The sequence below is a fragment of the Manacus vitellinus genome, unplaced genomic scaffold (assembly GCF_001715985.3).
Source record: "Manacus vitellinus isolate BGI_N305 unplaced genomic scaffold, ASM171598v3 scaffold_6_pilon, whole genome shotgun sequence".
Taxonomy (NCBI): domain Eukaryota; kingdom Metazoa; phylum Chordata; class Aves; order Passeriformes; family Pipridae; genus Manacus; species Manacus vitellinus.
The window spans coordinates 17,792,689-17,810,438 of NW_021940750.1; the positions used below are offsets into that span (position 1 = coordinate 17,792,689).

Consider the following 17,750-nt stretch of genomic DNA (forward strand, 5'->3'; position numbering starts at 1 on the left):
ATGAAATTACACAGCTACCCCAAATATTCAGATAAGAAGAGAACTTGACTCCACACACTCATAGGGCGCAGGAAGGAATCTGACGCTGGTTTGTGTATGGGGCTGTGTTCCATTATTTCTTAGAACTGTTGGAATTCGTATACACCCTGTTTTCACTTGATCAAAAATATGATTGCAGAGGATCAGAAGAAATGCTTGCTATACCTCTTAAGAAGCTTTCACATGACTCCCTTTGCAGTTACCTGGAGATCTCTGTCTTTTCTCTGTGGTTTGGACTCACAGAGGCCATAATCTATTTCCTTGTTATGGGAAGTATATACAAAATAATTATTTTTGCTTTAAACTGAAACTCTTTAACGGATATGAAAAATATAATTCCAGATCCATATTTTAAGTAATCACTTTCTCACTAAACTTAAATAAACATATTTGAAGATATTTAATATTAAAAAACCTTGGACTTTATTGACAACATTCTCATGTAATTTTTTCTCTGAGAAAAAACAGGTCTGATACAAGTACATTACATGTTAGTACCAGAGTCAGGAGGTAAGTATGCTGCAAATCCCTTCTGCTAGTGTTAAGTAAGATTATGTTTATACTAATTAAATATTTTGTGAAATGCAATTGTCAGTATTTTAATTCCAGGGAAATATATTTTACTGTTTCCTTTAAAATAATTAAAAATTTCAAGTTTACAAAAATTGCTTACTTGAATAATCCGTAAAGGTGAATCAGCTTGATACAGTTGAAGTCTATGTACATAATGTATCAGCATGTTCAGCATACTGCAGGCAACTTGGGCTACTGTTTTATTTGGAAACTAGAAAAGAGAACACAGCACAGCAACGATGATGAAATGATTTCATGTAAGAGTACATTAGGTGGTAGGGTGGTCACAAATTTCAGTAACAGTTTTATAAATATAGTTCCTTAAGTACTTATTTACCAGGGGAACAGAGTTAAATTTCAGAAAACTTAAAAGGAATTATTTACTCATAAACAAATGTTAGCAGCTAACATGAAAGGTTTGGGGCAGACAACCAATGAGTGGCATACAATGAGGAAAAGGGGAGAGGAGTCTCCTAACTAACTTCAGACTGGTTAGTACAATATCATGAAGCCAGGAAGAAAGAATTCATTTCGTGTTAACTTAATGCTTTTTAATATAAATGAATCACTGCAAAAAACCCCAAAGATTCAATTCTGAAATCAGAGGTCTTTGCTGAGAACCAAGGCAAGTGAAGAGCCACATACCCAAACTGCAGCCTATAGTACTGAATGCAAGACTAACTTTTCTGCTGTTTGCTAGCAACTGCTGTGTCCAGTGCTTGTTTGAATGGACATGAATGCACCTTGGCTTCTGTGCTTAACTCTGCTTTTCTCTGTTATCATTTAAAGGCAGAAGAATGTTGCTGCACTGGAGCCTGCCTTCCACAGTTACAGTGCTGGTCAAAGCAGAAGGGAATGCATTTGTACAATTAACTCCCAGCCTTAGGAGGAGATGTACACTCTGTTCCACACTCTTAAGTGGGAAAACAAAGAGATTAAAAGATGGGGATATGTTTCCCTAAATTGTTAATCCACAGGACATGTAACTGAGGTTTCTACTTTCATTGCACTTGCTTTAAAACATTAAGCTGTACAGCAAACGACATGGACAAAGTTAATTTCACAAGTAAATTCCTGCATTATTAAAAAAGTAGTTTACTTGTTTTAATCTCACTTTATTCAGCAGTGAAGTTGTCACAGGTATGTGCTGCAAGGTGGCTGTCTACCTCTGAACTCAGAAAGGGGCAACTATGCTGCAAAAATACTTAGATTTAATTTCTTGGCTTTGTAGACTGTTTTCTTACTCAGTCCAGTTCTATTAACCCTTCAGAGAAGGATACATCTCGCAGACCTTAAAAAAAAATAAATCTTAAAGAAAGCTGAAATGCCTGGGCAACGAAGCCTGAGCAGAAAATTAAAGACTTCAGAATAAAATTTTTGAATGGCAAAAAATTAAAGGTGGAAAATACACTGGAAGAATACTCTGTTCTGGGTCAGCTTCTTATCAAAGCAGAGCTATCATTTTTACATTTAAAAGAAATGGTACAAGCATAAAGTATGGTGTATGAAGCTTTAATTAACGCTTTTTGTGGTATCTATATAAGCATAAAGAAAGACTATGAATGGCTCTTGTAAGTCATCCACAGAGACAGAAACCAGAGTACACAATGGGTAGTTAATTCTTATTCTGACTTTCCCTGTTTCTCAGTGGAAGCAGTTTCATGTTATTGTCAGCTTTTAATTAATAACATAGCGAACACCTCACATCTGCAAGTCTTCCCAGAGCTTATGACAAGTACACCATTATTTTTTATCCCTCATGAGACAGCCTCTCTTTATGCTGTGAAAGTACTCTGTAAGAGCACAGTAAGCAGGGTATAGATTCTAATGCTCAAGCTTGAGTGACAACCAGAAAAAAATTAAATAAAACTGAAAGCATAACAATTTGATTACAGAACTTGAGATCAAATCCAGATTGCTGAAAACATCCTTAAAAGCTTGCAGGAAACCCCCGAAGTCACTGGAGAAGACAAATGGAGTGGACAAACTGGAGTAGCTTAATACAGAGCATCCAGATGACTGAATGTAAGAAAAAATTACCTGAGAAAGAGACCTAGAGACTTTCCAGAGTCATTGAATAATCAGCCATTCACTATTTAAAAACAGGAACCATTTAGTTTTTTAATTTTTACAGTTTTTTTTAAAGAAGCTCATCAGGCTCTAAAATGAAGATGAACACATGAATGATTCGTAAGGCTGGTTTACGCAGCCTTTCCGTTCTTTGGTTGAAAAGAATTTTATTTTTTTTAATTTAAGAAAGGAATAAAAGTCAGTGGAGACATAAATTTCACATTAAGATGAAAGGTATAAAGTAATGAATATGAATAAATTTAAAACCTAGTCTTGTGCACTCAAGTTTTATTATTCATGGGAAGAGCATCAGGCAAGAAGTTTTGATCAAGAATATGGGGATTGGCTGAAACAGACCAAACTCTTCATCTGCTTCAGAAAGCTGTCAATATATCACACTTCAAAAGAATGTTGTCCTGGTTTCAGCGAGGATAGAGTTAATTTCTTCTCAGTAGCTGTTACAGTGCTCTATTTTGGATTTGGAATGAGGAGGATGTTGATAACACACTGGTGTTTTGGTTTTTGCCAAGTCCTGTTTATCCTAAGTCAAGGGCTTTTTCTTGTCTCATGCTCTGCCAGTGAGGAGGTATGCAAAAGAAACTGGGAAGGGTGACTTGAACTGGCCAAACGGGTATTACACAGTATGAAACATCATGCCCAGTACCTAAACTGGAGGGAATGTAGTGGGTTTCTGTGGCTGTGTTTTGGTAGCGGGAGGGGACTACAGGGGTGGCTTCTCCTAGAAGCTGTTAGAAGCTTTCAATACTCTCTCTTGCACAATATCCTTCTGGACAAAATGTCCAGCACACAGCTGGATAAACACATCAAGTGGTAGGTGAGCAACTAGCTCATGGGTTGAGCACAGAGCGTAACAGTGAATGGGGTAACATCAGACTGGTGACCTGTCACTAGTGGGGTTCCACAGGGCTCTATCTTGGGCCCCGTGCTCTTCAACATCTTCATAAATGACCTGGATGCTGGACTAGAAGGGATACCAAGCAAGTTTGCAGATGACACAAAACTCAGAGGAGCTGTTGACTCCCTCAAAGGCAGGGAGGTCCTGCAGAGAGACCTCAACAAATTAGAGGACTGGGCAATCACCAACCATATGAAGTTCAACAAGAGAAAGTGCTGGATTCTGCACCTGGGATGGGGCAAGCCTGGATGTTTGTACAGACTGGGGATTGAGATGCTGGAAAGCAGTGCCATGGAAAGGGACCGGAGGGTCCTGGATGATGGGAAGTTGAATATGAGTCAGCAGTGCCCTGGCAGCCAGGAGGGTCAACCGTGTCCTGGGGGGCATCAGGCAAAGCATCACCAGACAGTCGAGGGAGGGGATTGTCCTGCTCTGCTCTGCACTGGTGCGGTCTCACCTTGAATACTGTGTGCAGTTTTGGGTGCCACAATATAAGAAAGACATTAAGCTCTTAGAGGAGGGTAATGAAGATGGTGAAGAGCCTTGAGGGGAAGCTGTATGAGGAGCGGCTGAGTTCACTTGGTCTGTTCAGCCTGGAGGAGGCTGAGGTGAGACCTCAGTGCAGTCTACAACTTCTTCATGAGGGGAAGAGGAGGGACAGACACTGATCTCTTCTCTGTGGTGACCAGTGACAGGACCCAAGGGAATGGCCTGAAGTTGTGTCAGGGGAGGTTTAGGTTGGATATTAGAAAATGGTTCTTCACCCAGAGGGTGGTTGGGCACTGGAACAGGCTCCCCAGGGAAGTGGTCGTAGCACCAAGGTTGACAGAGTTTGAGAAGCATTTGGACAATGCTCTTGGGCACACAGTGTGATTCTTGGGGATGGTCCTGTGCAGGGCCAGAAGTTGAACTTGATGATCCTTGTGGGTCCCTTCCATCTCAGCATATTCTGTGATAAGAATTCACTACTTTTATATTTAGTAGTGAAACTGTGTACACAGTTTTTGAAAAGATGCTTGATGGGGTTGGGGGGAAAAGGTGATAATGAACTGGCACTTGCCCATTGCTTAACTCTCAGGATTTTTCTCAGAAGGGTAGTCTTACCACACTGTTCATCTCCACAACAGTCTATTGCTTTCTGGACATTAAATCATGAGTTTAACCTTGTCCATACTTGCAAATAATGTACGTTTAGCTCTCATTCAACTAAGCTTGTACAACACGATTTTGTGATGTATCTACAGCATGTTTAAGAGAAGCATAACAAAATCATGAGATGTAGGGGTCTGGATGGCTGGTTAGGATCCTTTGTGCTCAGACTTCAGCAGAGGTTAATGCAGACACAGCAGTATTGCCACATTGCTGGGAGAAGCACTAGCTATATCCAAAGCAAGCTGCTGAACTGCAGCTCTGAATATGCTTCTGGTATTCCAAAAATAGGAATATAACTGCTGCTAACATTTCTATTCAATGTTATTTGCTCAACTGAACTTACCAGTAAGTTGGACTAGGACTAAAGCTCTCTATCCATTCATTTCTCCTGAAAATAAGAAAATAATCCATTCTGGAAGTTCAAACCTCTGACTACTTGGTAGCCAGGAGATTGCTTGGGTAACAAATTAGAGGTAATTTTTTCTCCCATGACATATTTATGAACTTTTCATTTTACTATTAAACTCAATTGGGAATGTATGCCACTGCTCAGAACAGGAAAAAAGCCAACATGCTTTGGATGTTTTAGCCAACACAAAGCAAAACAAAGTAGAAATATAAAAATCTTTGTTCTGCCATTCAAGAAGTAATTTACGTTTTACGTAAATGAGATAGAAATAATTATGTAAAAATGAGATATGTATACATCAAAGAAAAAGAAGAGAAATCACTATGAATTTCAGGATTAAAAATAGTTCAAATGTTGATAAATTGCAGAAGCAAGATGAAAACATCATTTGCCCAATATCAAACCTGCACAGAAACTTGATAAAATGCAAGAGTTAAGGGATATTAAAAAACAAGGGGAAAACCCTGGAAGATAGTATTAGTGGAGCTGCAAAGAATGAGTGTGACTTTGCAAAACAGGAAATTGCAATTTAGAGTCTAATACTAAAAGCCCTGCAGCTACCTATTTTAGATGTAGACTCAAAACCTGCATCATGAGATGTGATGAGCTGATCTGCTAAGATATTTTTCAGATTACCATTGCTTAAAAGAAAGTAACAGTCCTCAACATCTGACAGAAGTCATGTATAATGGGTGTACTCCAATTTTTATCAATGTGTATACATACAAAGAGTAGACTATTTATTGAATTTTGATGCAAAGAGCACATAGAAAGGTTCTGAAAATAAATGGAAATAAATTGAAAATACTTGAAAAGTTGAAGCTATTTCTCACAAACATGCAAATTTGCAAAATGCTAAAAAATGACATGTTTTTACAAATATTACTCTATAAAACAAGAACAAATACGAAAAAGATGTAAAGTAGTAGGAAAACAAAAACACTTATCCAGAAAAAAAAACCCCAAAAGAGTCCAGCTCCTGGAATAAGTACAGAAAAGCACTGCCACAGCAAATTAAACATCCTCCAGTGCCTTCCAGGCATGCAGCATAAGTACTCTACATTTCTTTCTAAATATGTAGGCAGGACTAAGAAACAGTACTGCATAATGCAGGGACTCTCAAACTCAGAAGTGAACATGCACAGAATGTCATGAGCCTATGGGCATAGTGGGATTTGGCTGGCAGGGGCAAGAAGAGAGCAGGTGAGCAAGGAGCACAAGAAGCTTTGGAAAACTTCTGCTTGGCCTTTGCACTTGCCACCTTCCCACTTTCTTTCCTGGTCCCCTCTTACACTGGATGCTCTGCTCAGTCAGTAGCCAAAGAGTACAAGGCAGCAACTTGGTTTGGGACAGACTTTCTGCATACATGGTAGATGGCTCCCAAAACTGGGATTCCTTCCAATGTCCCCTCTACCATGACCTCTTCCTTTTGCAAAGTGGCAACAGAATGCACCATGGAGGTTTTAAGAATACTGGTAGCCCAGGATGCCAATTAGTCAGGATGTGAGTAACTTGGACAACCACGGCTAGCCTAGGCAGAAGACACAAATGCTGCAGAAGGAAAAACTCCAACACTTTTGCAGTCCAGTGTCTTTGTATTGTTCTCTGCTGGGTGTATATGGCTAGGTTTTGGTAATGGAGAAGCTACAGGGGATTCTCTGTGAGAAAAGGCTAGGGACTGCCTCATGCCAGAAAAAGCAGGTTCCAGCCAGCTCTGCAATGGACCCACCAAAGAACAGCTGAGCCCATCTGCCAAGTATGTGGCGACTTTGTGAAAACATATTTAAGAAAGGGTAAATATGCCACACAGGCACAGAATGAAAAACCAAAAAAAAAAAAAAAAAAAAAAAAGAAAGGAATGACAAACAGTAGGCAAACACAAAGGTCAGAGAAGGAGGAGGAGGAGGAAGAGGTGCTCCAGATGCTAGAGCAGAGATTTCCCTGCAGCCTACGGATAAGACTATGCCAAAGGAGATCCACACTGGAGCACCCCGCACTGCAGCATTGGATATTTCTTGAGGGCTGTCTGTGGGCAGTCCACAGACAGTCCACACAGAAGGAGGTTTATCCTGAAGGACTGCAGCCAGTGAAAGGAGGGAGGAAGAAGTAGTAGATAGTAACTGTTGTGTACTGACCATAACTCCTCATTTCTCATCTGCTCTGTACTACTTTGGGGTAGAGGGAGGCAGAGGAGTTGGAAACGAAGGAGTGAAGCTGAAAGGGAGGGCTGGGAAAGGTGACATTTTAAATTCTGTCTTTGCTTCTCACTGCTGAAATTATTTTAACTAGCAATAAATTAACTTCCCTAACTCAAATCTGTTTTGCCCATGATGGTAGCTGGTAAGCAATCTCCCTGTCTTCATCTTGACCCATAAGATTTTTCATGCTGTTTTGTCCCTGTCCTGTTGAGGAGGGGTAATGAGTGAGTGGATGGGTGGAAGTTTGGCCCTTACTTAAGGTTAATCCACCACAGGCTCCTGGATCTAGTTACAAACAGATGCAGAAAACTCTAGTGTAAGTTTGGGTCCAGGATGTGGGAAGGGGTATAACTGGACAAAGCCAGACAGAGATAGTAGTGCTTTTACTGAAATCTGAATTGCAAGGATTATTAAAGGAAGATGGGGTGATGGACAAACTACTATGGTCCAAAGGGTAGAGGTTAAAGTGGCTAATTATGTATATTAAGATAAAGATCCACTATCTTATCTCCCAGCACACCTTTCCCTCCAAACTTAAAGAAGGGTAAAGAACTCTTGACAGTTCAGAGATCCACTAATTGAACTGAATTCACTCTTTTGTAAGGATTGCAAATGAGACCAAAATAAGGATGCTAAAATGTGATCATGACTTCGAAAAGACAAAATATCTTTACACATCAAGTCAATATACATTGTAAAAGTTTAAGTCTCTCACCTTTAAAGAAACACAAATCACATTCAATGCTTCCTTGATCTGAGGATGATGTGATTCATGAACGAGTTCCTCACAGATCCAAATACCAAGGCTGCAAAGCGCAACACATCTGTAGAACGACATTGGAGGACAAGTGTTGAGAAACATTCTACAAGAATGTGCAATTTTTATGATTTATTATGCCTTGCTAAAGACATATAACAACAAATATGTTTTTAGTATTTCCAAAAGAACTACACAAAAACCTTTACAGTGCTGTAACTTATATAAAAATGAGCAAAAAATCTGAAGTACCCTGGTGAAGGCAGAGGAAAGGACAGAGGAAGCATCCTTCTGAGTAACTGAAAAATCCAAAAAGATATCAAGAACTCCTGCATCTCTATGCGCTTTTTTGATTAAAACTATTACCTGAAATCAATGTATGAGAAAGTCTTATATTTTTTAAGACAAAGTAAAAATTGTGGCGGAAGGTTCCTCCGTTCCAACATAAGAGTTGCGCATATTTATTTAGAGCTTCTGAGACACAGAGACAAGAGAGAGAAATGTTACTTGTTCATAGATGTTTACATTGTTTTAGATTGACAATAAATACGGATGAATAGAGGAGGGGTAAATGAATGCTATAGACAGTATACATACTGTGATTAAGTACTTCAACTTCTGTTGTTTCTTCATTTAAATCAGGAAATAGAAGTGTAAAGGTAAAGGGTACTTAGGTATACGTGTTCAAATCATATGGATGAAATTTGTTCAGAAATGTTAAGGAGCTAGCTTAAGCCATCTCTGAGTCATTAGTAATTATCTTCTAGAACACAGTATGCAAATATTTTAGGAAAAACTTAAGAATTCAAAATCCTCTGGATAAAATTAGAAAGCAATCCAAAATCAACAAGATGAAAGCCGGTCATGTAAACTGCAAACCACTACACCTGGGAGGGAAAAATCATAGGCTAGAATAGGAACAGAAGTGGCTATGAAGCCTGTGCTGCAGAAAAAGGGTTTTAAGGCTACACAGAGTCATAAAAATGCTTACAGGTAGCAAAATTACATACAGGAATCAATTCTACACGGTAGTGTAAAACCACCCTGTTTTGTACATTGCCACTGAGAGAATAACTGCAAGACTGCCTCCAGTACATTTTGATTAATCCAGTTTTAGAATAAAAACAAGACTGATGGAATCTAGGAAAAAAAGTGATAAAAATAATAAACAACTTTGGGAAATATTGCATATGGAGGAAATGTTGAAGGGCACACTGAGAATAGATCACAATTAAGAAAGGAAATGTTTAGAAATCTTCTGATGTGCAGTAAGACACATAAAAATTTAATTTCCACTAGAAAAGATTTTTCCTATACACTGGTCATAAATCCAACCTCACTGTAAAAATTAAATAAGTATTGGAATAATCTAAGATCTTTGTAATTTTCTTCTTAGAGAAAATTTTCAGGACAATTTACTACTACAAGCTTCTACTGCAAGCTACTCCCAGGAATGTTTTAAACACACTCCAGCCTCAGAGGATGTGGAGCAATCTACACTTCTGCCATGTCCATAGTACGTGTTTCAATTCTTTCTGACAAAAAGAAAACACAAATATATTTAACAATAACTGTAGACAGTTTGTGTAAAGTGACTCAAAAAAAATCTTTAGTATACAGAGGAGTAGACAATTCTAAGTCTGTGTTACTATTTAAGTTTTCTTCATGCTACTGAGAACCATTCCACATCCAGTGATATACTGATGTGCAAAATATCTAGAGTCTGGGAGGTTTCTACTAAGAATGCCAGTTTTGTTATCACTATTCAGAATAGTCTCTGAAAAACTGTGTAATAATGTGGTCCTAATGTTATCATTAAAGAATCACAGCCTGTTAAGGCTGTGATTGCTGAGCACAAGCAGAAAAAGTCCATCAACCTGTCACTTCTTTTTCAGACTGTTTGCAGCAGGAGAGGTATTTGATTAATACAGTTCTTATTCTTTAGAGATGGAGATCTGAGAGTAGAACATATTTCAGATAAGTGACTTCCCTGAAGACTAGTTGGGTCAAAACACAAAACACTGAGCCTCTGTGGAAGTGATAAACAGATTTATAGCTTGGGTATATATATGCATATAATATATATAATCTCTCAGACTTACTATAGATACACAAAGCTTGTGTATCTATGTTCCAAGTACCAGCTATGTACCTATGTTCTCTCCTAGGAAATTGCAAAGACAATTAAGCCTCTACTAGTGGCTGAGCTGATATAGCAAAATTGTAATGCAGATCCTAAAGACAACCTCAGAGTGTGACCCCTATGAATTCTGTACTGCTGTAAAACAGATGGTATCAGAGAAGTTATTACCAAAAAGGACTGTGGATAAATGGCCACTGAGGAGTAAGGCAGTCAGGCTTCAGAAGCTGTGGTAACATCATTATCCCTCCAATGAAGACAAACTCTTCTGTCCCTCAGAAGAAGGTGAGGGGCAGAGGTAACCCAAAGAGACATTGGGCATCTATTCCTTTTCAATCTTAAATTAATGCTATTACATACAGTGGTCCAACTCTGCATTTTGGGGGCAGCATAAACTCAGCATTCTGAAAGGCTGTGCATGCACATATGCTCCACTCCTATACACACACCCTCATAGCCAGACAGGATATGGGGATGTGCAGGATGTTCTCTTCCTCTTCCCAGTCACACTGCCAGAACTGAAGATGCCCATACAGTGTGCCTCAGTGCCACAGGATCAGAAACAATATTATGAACCAAGTGGATTTAAATCACTTTTTTCAAAAGCAAAATGGAGAGTGTTATGCTTTTCAGAAATCAGTTCTGTAAAGAACAGGAAAAATGAAATTAACATGATCTCAGAACATTCCCTCCTTCCCCTGTGTTGATATTATCAGATCAAGTGAAGAAACAGGTGGGCTGATGAAAACCGCTCTTGATTTTCCAGCAAAATATTTAAAGGTTCAATAAGCTGATCTTTCCAGGCTTGTAGTTTTTCAGGTATGTAGTTTTAGTATTTTTAAGTGACAATATATAAGTTGGACATATATATACATTCTTCCCAAACATGTAAGGCACACAAGTATGCTCTTCCTTGGTAGGTGTTACAGACTCCTGTTCCGATCCCATAGGCAGGACTCTAAGTGAAAGCCTCTGAGGATGGGTAAGGAGGAACAAAATCCTAAACAGATTAAGAAATAGAAAACCAATACCTATCCTCTCTGAAGTCCCCTACTTGATGAAGATGCTTAGGTTTAAGCATCAGAGCAACCATTCCCAATTTAGTGTTTAGCTCAATATTTTCTGCTTCTTGTCCATACCATAAAAAAAAAAGCTCCTTTACATTGTATTGTTTCTGTCTGTTTTTCAAATTAAATCATGTAGTCCAATAAAAAATAACTATACCTTTCCCTTATAAATAGTCTTGTCTTCAATGAAAGTAAAAAATGCCTCTGTGGTATGGAAAATCCCTGAGCTGAACACCAGGGTAGGCTGCGAAAGCATACAGCTTATTCTCTTACCCATATTTACACTCTTTCCTATCAACCACTATCAGAGAAAGGATATCGGATTAGACCAGCCCAGTCTATTCTTTTAATATCTCTATTACAAACAATTTCAAATTCACATGGTGGATCATAGTTTTGTGGTGAAGAAAATCATTAATAAAATGCACACAAGCTTTTACTTTAAGATTTCAAATATATCCACCTCAAAACAGTCCAATAAAGAAAAAAATCTATTAATTTAGAAGCTCTTTTTATATGACATACCGTGCAGGACCAGACGGTTCCTCTCTTGCTGAACTTAACACAGTTTTAATTATGAGTTCCTAAAACGAAGTGGAAAACACTCATTGATTTACCCATAACTCCATAACATGAAGCATCAGAAAATCAGAATTTTATTATAGTGCACACAGGCATGTTGCTTAGCTAAGTCTCTAGGATCTGGTCAGATGAATTGTTTGCTTACTACTACTCCAAACTTCTAGTCTGTCTCAGATGCTCATTATTGTGCTACCCCAAGAATATCCCACAAGTTTCTGTCCTAATTTCTGCTGATGAACCATTTATCCAGTTTTTGTCAAAACATTTCCACAAAATATCAAGGGTAAAAAAACCAATAAGGGACTCCTTCAAGCTAGCTTCTGTGAATAGTGTTGATGGATATGACAGAAAGAATCTACTACTTCCAGATTTAAACAAGCATTTTTAAAAAATTTAAATAATTTTAAAAGTATTTGCAACTAGTTGCAGAATAAATGACTACAGTGCCTTAAAGAATGATGTCAAGAAGAATTTGACTCAATTGCAGTGTAATGTCCCTAAAGCTGTAGGTTGCCCTCAATACAGTTCAAATAAACAGCCATTATATAATAGAAATAAGAAAGAAAAAATTCAAAATCAGTCTCCAAAGGGGAGCAAGATATAAAGCAACTCTCAAGTCATCATTTCTCCCTAAATTGAAACAGTTTCAAAACCTTAAGGGGAGCCTTTCTTAGACTGAGCTCTGTGCAGTTTCAGTATACTGGCATACTAGCCAAGGCTGTTTCACGATATACAGGGTAAGGTCTCCATTAATCTTTGCCTTTTGGCTAACTTTTGTACACATTGATGTACAGAAGTTTTCTAAAGCCCCTAGGAACACAGGCAGATCTCACCAGTTGTGAACTCTCAATAAATTAAATAACGAATCTTAAGCCCCTCAAACTTCAGTCTCGGTTGATTAAAACTGAAACACGCAAATAGCCCTAATGGGAGTAGGCTTGAAAGGGTGAGATAACACATAATTTCCTTTTATAAAACATAAGAAAACAGTTTATTATTAACTTAATAGCAATTCTAAAGTATGTTTAGCAGTATAAAGTTGGACAAGATTTTATGAGATCTTGAGTCTTATAATCTATTTGAAATTATTTCTCAAAAATTTTAGTGTCTTAAAATTTTAGTTAGCATTTTCTGGAAAAACACCATATTAAACATATACTAGCTGAATACTAGCAAAATATTCTTAAAATTCCTACCTTAACATCCGTAAAGTGAGACACAGCAATGTCAGGAATATTTGGGTGAAGAGCTGGTAGTTCACGATATAAATTGGGAAAACAAACTAGAGATCCTAAAAGAACCTGTGCTTCAACTCTTGGTGCCTAAAAGAAGAAAAAAAGGTGGGGAGAAATATATATATGCTTACTGCTATCAGGAAGCTGACATTTCTAGCTGCCTTAAAAGAGAACAATAGCTGAAACTCTGTTTAGCTGTTTCCTTTCTCCTGCAAATTCTGCAGAGTTAGTAAACCACAGCCCCTTGGTTTGTTACTCATGCACACCCCATGATCCCATTTTCGAAGACGGTCAAAAGGAAGCAAAGGAATTGTTAGGACTACAGTGAAATGACTGAGCTGCTAACTAGGTTTAGGTCTTAGGTTCAGCTAATTGAACAAGACGTGGAAAATTACCAGACACGACAGGAAACAGAAAAGGTTACAGAGTAAGAAGCTGACAGAGGCTTCAGATATCACCTTGAGGGAGGCTGCATTCCATAGCTGATTAGAGGGGAAATGATGGGATAAACAGTCAGAACTCACAGACAGTTGGAGGGAACTATTGGGAAGCTTTGAGAGAGTACAATCATGCAAGGTCAACAGCACATAGGTAATCATATCAGTATTACTATATAAGGCTGAATCTGCCTGAGTAACAATATCACAAGTACATTCAAATAGTGCAAACACTAGTAGATTTGAGTTTTCAAGTCTAATCATGAAAGTCATTGCATAGCAGAGACATGGAGGAATAAATACTCTTTTAAAATGAAATCTTGGTCAAAATGGACATTTACTTTAAAATACGCTAAAGCACAGAAAAACGGCAGTCACAATTCTGAGAACTCTGAAGTAAAAGAAGATTTTCTGCTTCAACAGTAATTTTTGCATTTTTCACATATTTTCTGGATAGGACTTGCATGTGTAGTGTTCCAGAATAAATCACTGACATTATCTGTATTTGAAAACTGTTACACTGAATACTGAGATTCAAGTTAACACCCCAGTCAAGCTGAAATACTGTTCAGTTTTCTCTCAAATTCTTCCCACTCATCCACAGATGAGAATTAACTGATGAATACTTACATTGAGGAACGACGAAGCAGCCACTCTTCCTGCTGCTACAATGAAATCCATAATAAGCATGGTAGCACCAGGCAAACCAAGTGAAAAGAACTGGGGAGAGCAGTGCTTAATGATTGTATTGACAATATCCTTGCAGAGGAAAAAGGGGAAAAAAGGAAGAGTATCAACATGAACCAAGATGAAAACTGAAGAAAAAAAAGGCAAGTATTTATCAAGGGTAGAAAGTAAAAATGTGAGAAATCAAATTCATTGTGGTCATTAAGATGCTTATTACTGAGTGAAGAGTTAGCACAAAAAGATAAATTCCTTAAGTATACTCATATTAATGTAAGCAGACTGTGGTATACTTTATAGTCAATTTAATCTTGGACAATAGTTCATATCTCATATTAATTTACATTTACCTTTTAAGATTTTTATAACTGATTAACTATCCATTTAAGTATGTACCAAAGAGATATAGTGAGATAACCAGCTATTATACCTTCTTAAAAACATGCTTAATCCTCTCCAATAAGTATTACCTGACTATAGTTGACAAAAAGATATTAGCCTCTTACGTATATCCATATGGAACCAAAATATAAAGAAAGAAAGATAATAAAGTGTTTTATAAGATTGCCTGAATGTAGTTATTCAACACAGCATATTGTGTTCTTGTAGACTTAGTGAAACACTTTTAAAAATTTCTGTACGTGATGCAATTTCTTTTCAAAAGTACTGGAAAAGTATAAAATTATTAAAAACCATCCCAAGTTCACAGATATGCCAAAAACCCCCCCTTTTTTCTCTGAATAATTCTTCACTAGCAGTAATATCCAACTAAATGGCAGTATGTTATAGGAAGATCTGCTGTCCAGCAAGAAAAGCAGCACAAACTGGTTTTTAGAGGACAAAAACTGGACATCTGTCCTATCCATAGCCATCTGTGGAATAATTTTGGACTAATTCTATTTTACCCAGTTAATGAAAATAGGATTGTTTGAACCTTTGATTTCACTATGCCTATAACCACTCCTCAAAGAAGTTCTCAAATTCAACATTTTCACACTTCTGATGCAAAGCTTTAAAAAGAGTGTTTAAGCCATCCAATATTTTCATACTTGTTAATATTAAAACTTATGAAAAAGATCTCCTCCCACTGATTAGATCTGCTCAGTACATCTCAGCTTGCTGGTTGCTATTCTTGCTGTAGAAACAAAGCCCTACAATGCAGTGAGCACAATTTACTAGCTAAACTATTGCATTAGGGAGCAAGTAAGAACAGTAGACTTTAGAGAGATCTGCTTCCTTCTCTTTCTTGCATACTTCAATCTGTAACATATAATCAATGCAAAAGAGAAAGTACATTTTCTGCCTTCATATTTGCTTGAAATGGACTACAAAAAAGGATTTCTGATTATAACCAAGGACATGAAGACCATTTATCAAAAATTTCTTTTTAGAAAAGTATCAACAGCATAACTATTTTAAAAAAACATTAAATTCCTCAGCTGAAAATCCACCGAGTACTTTTGAGAAAATAATTTTATTTTCAGTTATTTATATTACCTTGAACTTCACACTTAAACTTACTTGATCAACGTGAAGAAGTCCACAGTGCATTATATTGTAGAAATGAGTTAAAAAATCCCTGTTTGGAGAAACATCTTGTCTTCGTTTCATTGTCTTACAAATAAGTTTATAAGCATGTAGCTTTCCTTGTTTGTATTTATCAGTCAGCATTGTTGCCTACAATTTCAGAAAAATATTTATTGTTCAAAAATTTCAAAATTGCATTAAACACTCCTCTGCACCTACATTAACTTCCATTTCTGTTTCATAGTTTAGTGCTCAAATTTACCTTGAATAGCCATGGTGTTAGAATTCTCAGTGGTGGAATTAAAACTGGGGGACATGGTGAAGTTAGGTTATCTGTTGAAATACCAAGATTGTCTCTTATCTGCAATTATTAAAAACAAAACAAAAAGAGAATTATTAAAGGGAAGTATATAAGGTGTTGGCTTTTTCCTTTTGAAAATCCTGCCCTAACAGGTCAGGTCAGAGAAAAGGTTCAGCTCTTTTACCTTGGCCAGATTCTGCCACAGTTCACACAGGTAATCAAAAACCTGGGCATGAATCTCTGGATCCATGATGCTGTTGACATCTCCCAAAATTCCTAGCATTCGCCTCCACATCACAGTAGCAACATCTGCATGCCATCCTGTAAGTGTTCCCCCAGCCATCACACTGCAACATTCTGAGGGGAATTCACTAGTTTCTGTAACAGAAGAAAAAAAGTATAGTGAGATATAACTCCAGAAAAAGAAAAGTTCTGATGTAACTTTTACATACATAGTCTTCCTAAAACCAAAAGATCAGGCTTTTAGAGTAAGAAATTTTTTACCCAATCAGCCACCTCAACACTGCATATGTTAAATTCTATGTCTATTATAAACTCTGTAGAGGAAAAAGTGTCCTGTTTCTTATATTCTTTCCATAAATAACATTTAAGGTCACTTCTGGAGCTCTAATACAGATCAGATGGACCCAGTAAGGCCACTCTCCTTTATTAAGTGTTGCCTTACATTCTTTGGAGTCAATGAATCTCCGGAACTTCACCTGCCTGCTTTCAAGTAAAATTATGTTTCAACTTTACATTTTCCCCAATAAAACACAAAGACTACTTTCCTTAGAATCTACTAGGAATGTATTTTATTGCAAATTGAAGGGAAAGGTGATAGCAAACCTGTCTCTAGCTGCTGTCCTTTAAGCAGTAAACACATCAGTGGAGAGGCAACATTCAGTAACCTAGCACCACAGCCTAACACTCACCTAGCTCCCCACACAGATGATTGATCTAGACTGTCCATACAAGGAAACCTTCAATAGATTATGATGGCTCGCGTCTACTCAGATCACACTTAATTATGTAAAGAGCCAAAAGAAACTAGCTATTGAGTCACAGTTTTAAAGCAGCAGGCATTCAGAATCTTCTTCCACCCCCTCAGGTGGATTTTCAAAACACTTCAGCAACAGAATTTGCCGGGATATTCTGGAAATTTCATAGCTCCCACAGGCAAACCAAATTAAACTTAACTCTGAATTCAGCCTAATCACATAACCTCATCTTTTGAACATCGGGACCACTGTGGAGAGACTCTAATTCGTTTCTAGGCTGTAGATTCCAAAGTACAAAGCAAAAGGATATTTCTGTTCATCAGTAGGCTACTTAAAGAAAAGGGTCTGAAATATATGTCAGACACTCTTCTATTTCCATGAGACCACATATGGGAGAAACGTGTACATCGTATTTACAAAGTGAATGTATCTCAGAATTCAACAGCTAAGATAGTTGATGTAATTACAAATTTGTTTAAACATGAAAGGGAAAAGAACCAAACTTTCAAGAAGAAATGATAACATTACTTTAAAATTATGTCTTATTATTTGTTCATCAATAAAACAATCCATGGCAGGGCCACACACTAGATTTAGCTGCCACAATTCTAAGCAACTAAAACAATTATAAATGTGTGGACTATTAATCCACATCTAATAATTCT

At 37.4% G+C, this 17,750-nt stretch overlaps 1 protein-coding gene across 20 annotated transcripts in view; it reads right to left on the reverse strand.

Moving 5' to 3' along the window:
* RALGAPA1 (Ral GTPase activating protein catalytic alpha subunit 1) overlaps window positions 1-17,750 on the reverse strand; it is a 142,416-nt gene that overhangs the window by 66,133 nt on the left and 58,533 nt on the right. For all 20 annotated transcript variants that reach the window (XM_029964221.1, XM_029964218.1, XM_029964207.1 and 17 more), the window contains 8 exons: window positions 16,272-16,465; window positions 16,049-16,147; window positions 15,781-15,936; window positions 14,206-14,334; window positions 13,100-13,225; window positions 11,847-11,905; window positions 8,073-8,181; window positions 713-823 (listed from right to left, as the gene is read on the reverse strand). In XM_029964221.1, coding sequence (XP_029820081.1) covers window positions 713-823; window positions 8,073-8,181; window positions 11,847-11,905; window positions 13,100-13,225; window positions 14,206-14,334; window positions 15,781-15,936; window positions 16,049-16,147; window positions 16,272-16,465 — 983 coding nt within the window. The remainder of the gene's footprint in view (window positions 1-712; window positions 824-8,072; window positions 8,182-11,846; window positions 11,906-13,099; window positions 13,226-14,205; window positions 14,335-15,780; window positions 15,937-16,048; window positions 16,148-16,271; window positions 16,466-17,750) is intronic.